Here is an 8035-nt window from a genome sequence, read left to right as displayed (position 1 = left end):
ATAGTTAAATAATTAACAATCTTTTATTTTGTTCACTTCATTAGATGGGATTACAGGTGAAATGCCCATAATACCCTTAAATTCACCTATCACCACCACCATCCTCTTCTTAATTTTTTTTAACAACTCAACCATTTATCATCTCTTGAATAAAACAATTGAAAACCTCATTTTGCAAAATCCGAGCCAGCCATTTTAAGTTTTGACATATTCATGTACGCACACAATAACAATTGTCATAAATATATCGTCTTAACAATTAAATTACGAAAAAACAAAAATCATGAAACCCTTACCAAAAGGCGTTACCTAGCATTTTCAAGACGATGTACAAGTCTTAAACATTAACGAAGTCTACAAACATATGTAACAATTCATCTAAACACTCCAATCCAAAATAATGGATTCATCGGACACTGGAACATCTCTCGAACATTACTACTTTTGTCTTCATCATCAACATCCGCATTGCCGCTAGCATTGGCGTTGGCATTGCAATTGTTGACATTATCGACAATAATATTTGGAAATTGACAATGAAGATAGTTCAAACGATGCAATAATCCGGAGTTGTCAAATTTTTTCGTGGTCCGTTGTTCGCCCACGTCACATTATCACGATCATCATCATCATCATCATCATCACCTATTTGCAAAGAATGCTTAGTATTTAAGCCTCTAAGCTCCCAGAAGTTAACCAACAGGGCTTTCTCTTCAATCGCCTATCGGCATTCTTCGTAAAGCGAAAATTAATTCACCACAAAACACTTTTATTGTTTTGTCTCCTACAAACATGTACATCAAACCCATAAACTATTAAGTAAATGCAGTACTTAGACCACCAAACTAAAGAATTAAGAGGTCTTCACACTGCCATTAAACAGATAACTAATCAGGTTATTGGCAAATCAATTTGTGGTTGCTATCGACCTGTTTAACCAACTACATATATGTATTTCAATTGAATATGTACATGTAAACTGAGTTTGCTTCTCGCAATCATCAAAGTTCCACACAAATCTTTAAGTTAATAAAATAAATTGGAAATCTCAACAATCCATTGTCTACGAAAAGAAGAATATGATTTGGAAGAATTAACCACAATAATACATGCACAAATACACTATGATTTTGCAGTAACAAAATGGCAAAAAGAATTAAAAAAAAGGAACTCATTTCTTCTAATAATAGGACATTACCCCCGAAAAAAAAAATCACTTCGCACTACCATTAAGCAGACGAAATTTATATGGACAAATATAATAAACACAACTAGATATTTAAGCTATTTCAAAATTTTGACTCCAATGCGTACTAGTATACATTTTCAACAACAAACGTAATTTGTCTTGCACACATCTATGTATGTATCATCATATCAATTACATGCACTTAATATATAAAATATGTTCAAAATCAAACACACCAATTTTTTTTTTATTATTTGAATATGAATTGCATAATTAAAAGACATTAACAAGTAAACATATTGCACATGTTTTTCAGAACATGAGATATAAACCATAACCTGACATTTCAATATATAACTAAAATAATGTACATAACAAATGCTATACGACTGTGAACCGAATGCAGAACCAACATACCAAATCAGAAATCACATATTGAACAAGAACCAAAAATTAACAGGTTAATATAAAGAAAGGACCAACTAAAATAATTCAAATCCCCTTTGTATTTGAAAGAATCGAGCGCAATTATAACACAAATTTCACATTAACAAAGGTAAAGTAAAAAAAATTAAAAGACAAACAACAACAAATAGATTTATCTAACAGCAAACCTTATCTCAAATTGGGTGTTCGGTTCGTTAGAATCCTTACAACGGCGTCTCCCATCTTACCATAAACTAAAAGATTACAAATTATACCGAAACTAGATATAGATGAAGAACCACAAATCTAACAAGTTATAAGATGTTTTTAAACAACGAGGACGAACAAATACCTCCCAAGCCGTACACCGCGAAGGAGACTTGCCCTAATGTCTTCAGATCGTCGTGTTCCTTGCATAAAAAAATACATTACATAAATTAACTAAAAAACTCAGAAACAAGAATTTTGTGCTTCAATTGGGATAATGGTGAAGAAGACGAAGTGTCTTTTACACATAACATAAGAGAAGAGGAACGATTTTTTTTGTTTTCCGCTTTTGACGAGGGTTTTGTTGTAATGGAGAGAGAGAGAGAAATTAAGTATTTATATAAGATATATTGGTAATTGTTACAATTAAGAGGGGCTCACTCGTAATTTCACATCGAGAAGAAAAACGGGATATGGAGATGATAGATAATCCACCCGATTTTGGGCTGACTATTTATCAACCAAATTGATGATAAAAAGCATGGGCCCATTTATCAAGAGGTGACCCATCAGTCAAACCAAACTACATATTAAGTGAGACTCAATGTCCCATCCAGCCCAAGCACCCAAACCAAAAGAGCCCTTATTGTATGGAGTTAAGACTGAGTATCAACAATTCAAAAAAAAAAAAATAGATAAAAGTTGAAATCCTTATTGATTTTTATTAAGAAAACTGTCATCCATCTCCGAAAAATTAATAATTAAAATTAAAATACAAATGCTATGGGACTTCTAACAGAGTAGTCGGCAGAAGTCCACGTAATAAATCCTTGACTTTGAGTTTGAGTAATAGTATTCGTCACCTTTGTGCTGGTACTTCTGCTTACGATTACACGGTAGCTCAGTTTATCGCCCAACTTTTGAAAGAAGAGTTCCTCAGGATCCACATTCACGATAACACCTTCGGCCGCCGAACCAATCTCAACGCGATACGATGAATTAGGCTTACCGACGTTTGTTAATGTTCTCGTAGCCGTATAAATTTGATTAGTCGATCCCTTTAGTACAATCGAAAATGAGGGATAATTCAATCGATCCTCGGTAAAGCTGTTAGCTTTCGCGCAATCAACCTTACGCCCAACAATGATGCCGACTTCCTGGTTCGTGTAGTTCAAGCCACACAAGTAAGGGATATAGTCGTCTGGCGAGATATCGTAAACCAAGCCCGGATCATTTGCCCGCGTAGGGTTAACATGGCCCGAACCAATAGCAAAGACGTCAGCGGCATGCAACTTTTCGTCCTCGATAGGATTGCCTTTGATGTTCACTTGATCCGCAGTGGTCATGATTGCTGACTTGATGGCTGCAGGCGACCAATCAGGATGCGCGCTTTTGAGCAATGCTGCGACCCCACTGAGATGCGGGCACGACATTGACGTACCCGAGATTATGTTCCATGTGGACTTTGTGTTGGTTTGATTCTCGACAGAAACGGGCCAGGCTGCAAGAATGTTAATTCCAGGACCAATAATATCGGGCTTCAAAATACCTGGAGTGGCCTGACTAGGACCCCTTGAGGAAAACTGACCCACAACTGGAGCCTGATTGTTACCTATAACAGCTCCTTTAAACAGCAATGCGGCCGTGGCATTTGGAGTCGAAACCAAATAGTTAATTATCTTGAGGCCATCTACATAGCTGACTTGCATTGCTGGGAGAACGTTCGGTGTCTCGAAAATGGTTTCACCTTGATTTATGGAGTTTAATATAATCACAGCGGCCCCACCATAAGCTTTTACCGCTTTTCCGGACACGATTCCGTCGACTAGAAAATTGTCGCACACAACTATCTTTCCTCTAATATTGGGGTCCAACTGGCCAAAACAAGCTCCAGGGTAAACAAGTTCTAACTTTTCGATAGAGGGGAAACCCTTGCCGGTTTCTCCGTCTATTTGCTCGCCGTTTCCGAGAACCGCGGTGACGGTTATTCTCCGGTCGGTGGTGCTGGCTCCGACTGTCATAAACCACGGGGCCTCGTTAGTCACACTACTGGACCCGCCGGCATTACCGGCGGCCGCGCTGACGATAATACCCCTCTCCATGGCCCTGTAAGCGCCGACCGCGAGAACATCGTCGGCGAAGCGGGGGTGATCCTGCCCTCCGAGGGACATCGAGATTATGTCGACGCCGTCGTCGATGGCGGCATCGATGGCGGCGGCGATGGCACTATCAGGGCAGCCGCTGTTGTCGCACACTTGGTACACTGCCAGGTGAGCTAGTGGCGCGACTCCGGAGGCGGTGCCATTGGCGTTGCCGAAGAATGCGGCGCCCGCGACGAAGTTTCCGGCGGCGGTGCCGGAGGTGTGTGTGCCGTGGCCTAAATTGTTGGTCAGTGGCGAAATTTCAGGGACGAGGAATCTAGCTCCGATCAGCTTGTTGTTGCATGCCCCCTTGCCGGCGCGGAACTGACATTCGCCCTTCCATTTCGCAGGCGGCGGCGGCATCCCCGCGTCGCCGAAGGACGGGTGGCTGGGCTCGACCCCGATATCCACCATGCCGATGATGATGCCCTTGCCGTAGTTCGATTTTTTCCATAAGCCCGTGTTTTGGGTCAACCCCAAGAAACTGGGAGAACGCGTGGTGAGCAGACGCAACACCCTTTCGGGCCGGGCCGAGACGAAACCCTTCTTCAGCCGCATTGCTTCGACATCGGCTGCGGATAATTTTGCGGAAAAACCGGAAAACACGTGGCGGTAGCGGTGCAATATTCTCGGCCGGTCGATAGTACTATTGGTTGAGCCGGCAGCTACATTGGTAATAATCGTCGGCAAGAATGAATCGTAAAACGTATCGAGATCGTCGGAATGTGAAGGATCGACATGGACGATGTATACATCGAGCTTTTCTGCTTTGAGAAATTGATGAAAGTTGAGTATGCAGATGAGACCTAGAAATGAAGTAGTGATGAAACCCATATTTGATGGAATGATTCTCGAAGATGTATATATATATATATATATAGACACACGTTGATGGTGAGAAGAATTTGAACATTGTGGAAATATTTTATATATTCTAATTTGGACGAGATTACAATACAATTACTCCAATAAAGTTTCCTGAGTCAAACCCTAAAAAATTATTTTATTTGTTTCCATTCATGAATTTCTTCCAATAAATTAGCGTAATAATATCTGATCTCTAATTTTGATTATACATCAATTCCTTCTGCACCTATATATTAAGGCAAGTAGTTTCAATACTAGAGTCAAACGTATGAATTTGAATGAAATACACTATATCAAATATTTTATTATATTACATGAATATAATTTGAATCAAGATTAGTAATTATTTAAAACACAATCACAAGGATTTTCATAATAATTATAACATAAATTACTCCCTAATTATATTTTAGGGCAAATGGCAAAAATGCCCATCACATGAGACTTAAATGCACATTGGTCCACCACTATAAGAAAAATATTAATTTCTGACAACAAAGTATGTGACAAGATGAATTTCATCACTAGACAACTATATTAAGTGACAAAATATACATTTTTATCACTAATAGTTATTTATCTTTAATGACAACATGCTTATTATCACTAATAATACTTTCTTTTATTGACAACATATAAGTTGTCATTAATGATAACTTCTCTTTAGTGATAAAATATAACTTGTCACCAATGACCACTTTTCTTTAGTGACAAGTTATTTATTGTCACCAAAACCATATTTTTTTTAGTGATAACATACTATTGTCATTGATGATACTTTCTTAATCGAACTCATTCTTAAAGGCAAAAAAAAAAAAAAAATGAGGTTTGAGTACTTTGATAGAAAAAAAAAATTACAAGTACTTAATTATATTTTATCAAAAAATTAATTAATTGAAATGAGAGATCTATTAATTAGCCCAAGACAAAAAAGATGAAGTAAAAAAAAGACACTGATTTTGTTTTATTAATTAAAAATACAAAACAAATTATAATTAAGTAAAAGAATAAAAATAAAAATATATACATAATATATTTTGTCAATTATAAATATGATTTTATTTGAAAAAAAAGAAAGGGACCAATGTGCATTTAAGTGATGAAATTCATCTTGTCACATAACACCCAAAAAGTTGTCTTATTTTGATTATTTTTATTAATCTTCTTTAAACAATACATTTATTATATATTTGAGCGTAAATATATAATTTGCAAATAGCAGGTTCAATTGATAAAAAGAAACATGGAAGAGAAAGAAATGCTATTGATTGTATTGTTGCTGCATTTTACGGAGTTCTTGTCTGATTATAGTTAGGTTTACGACTGACCAGACTAGTTTACAATGTATGACTTTCTTTCGACAAATCGTATTGTCAGGAAAAAATATTTGGTAATTAAATGTTATTTTTGTTATTTGTTGTTATATGTCTTGATTTGTAGAGGAGATTTTGATTGAAATAGTGTCTCTATATTTATAATATTGGATTTCTTTTATTGTTTGGTGTTCAGGGCAAACATAAATGTGTACAAATATGCTTCACAAAATGTAGTGAATGAGTCACTCTAGATTTATTTTATTAGTGACAACATTGAAGTTGTCACTCTAGGTTCATTTTATTAGTGACAACATTCAAGTTGTCACTCTTCTTGCTTAAGTGACAACATGAATGTTGTCATTTTAACTAAAATCTAAAGTGACAATATTTTGTAAGTTATCACCAATAAGCATTAGCGACACAGAATTAGTGACAACGTAGTGACAACATTATATTGACACTAAATTTCATTTGTGACAATTTAATGATCTAATGTGACAACATGCGTTGTCACTAAAATTCATTTTTCTTGTAGTACACAAAAACAATAGTCTCTCAAATAATCTCATCCCCATATCTTTAGTCTAAAATACACTCCATAATATAATTCTTATAAATTCCATTCATTATGTTCTAACTTCCTTAATATTACACATTGACCATGGATTTAAACAAATATATCACATTAACCCCTAAAATAATAATTTTTTAAAAGTTCTTCTTTTTTACAGAAAATAATTTTTTTTCTGAATTTTTTTTTCGACCAGATTCCAGCGTTGACCCTGGATTTAAAAGTTCTTCTTTTTTTTTTTTGAAAACTTTTTTTTCTAAATTTTTTTTCCGGCCGGTCAACCACTGTTGACCGCCGGTCTCCGGCGTTGACTTTTTTTCCCGAATTTTTTTTTTCTTAGAAAAATATTTTAATTAATATTACATTCTTGGCTACTAAATTACTGTCTTAGACATTAATATTACTGTTTGGGACAGTAATATTATGAATATTATTTTCTCGAACAATAACATTATTAATATTACTGTCTAAGACAGTTAAATTACTGCTGGAGAGAGTAATTTAGCAGCAAAGGCAGATAAAATATTTTTTTTAAGAAAAAAAAAAAGTCAATTAACAGTTAAATTACTGTCTCCGACAGTTAAATAACTGTCGGAGACAGTAATTTAGCAACCAAGACAGTAATATTAATTAAAATATTTTTGAAGGAAAAAAAAGTCAATTAACAGTTAAGTTAGTGTCTCCGACAGTTAAATAAGTGCTGGAGACAGTAATTTAGCAGCCAAGACTGTATAAAATATTTTTGAAGAAAAAAAAATTCAATTAACAGTTAAATTACTGTCTCCGACAGTTAAATAACTGTTGGAGACATTAATTTAGTAGCCAAGACAGTAATATAAATTAAAATATTTTTTTTAAGAAAAAACAAAATTATAAAAAAAAAAAAAAAAAAAAAAAAAAGTCAACGCCGGAGACCCGGCGGTCAATGACGGTTGACCTACCGGAAAAAAAAATTCAAAAAAAAAAGGTTTTCAAAACAAAATAAATAAGTCAACGTCGGAGACCGGCGATCTCCGGCAGTCAACGGCGGCTGACCGGCGCTCTCCGGTGGTGACGGGTCAAAATTGGGGTTAAAATTGAAATTAGGGCTAAAATTGGTTAATTGATGAAATTAGCATAAATTGGGGTTTAAATCGTGAAATTGGAGTTGAATTGAGTTTCAATGAATTGAGGATAATTTTGGTATATATAAAAGGATTTTCCTTATTTGTAAATAAGTTTGAATAAGCTGAATTTATTTGAAAGACAAAAAAATTGAATGTGCCTCTTTTAATTAAGTGCACTTGTCATGGGCCTAGTTGCCATTTGCCCTATATAT

At 35.4% G+C, this 8035-nt stretch overlaps 1 protein-coding gene across 1 annotated transcript; it reads right to left on the bottom strand.

The window, feature by feature from the left end:
* Positions 1-2514: 2514 nt before the first annotated feature.
* On the bottom strand, positions 2515-4797 carry LOC105962426 (subtilisin-like protease). The gene has a single exon (XM_012986734.2). The coding sequence runs from the start codon at positions 4795-4797 to the stop codon at positions 2590-2592; it is 2208 nt and encodes a 735-aa protein (XP_012842188.2). The 3' UTR covers positions 2515-2589.
* Between the last annotated feature and the right edge of the window lie 3238 nt (positions 4798-8035).

The sequence above is a fragment of the Erythranthe guttata genome, chromosome 5, assembly GCF_056151865.1.
Source record: "Erythranthe guttata isolate IM_541 chromosome 5, IM_541, whole genome shotgun sequence".
NCBI lineage: Eukaryota > Viridiplantae > Streptophyta > Magnoliopsida > Lamiales > Phrymaceae > Erythranthe > Erythranthe guttata.
This window is presented reverse-complemented; position numbering and strand designations above follow the sequence as displayed.

What these genes read in the sequence shown, in the direction of transcription:
- LOC105962426 (XM_012986734.2), bottom strand. Translation starts at nt 4,797, where the DNA reads ATGGGTTTCATCACTACTTCATTTCTAGGTCTCATCTGCATACTCAAC.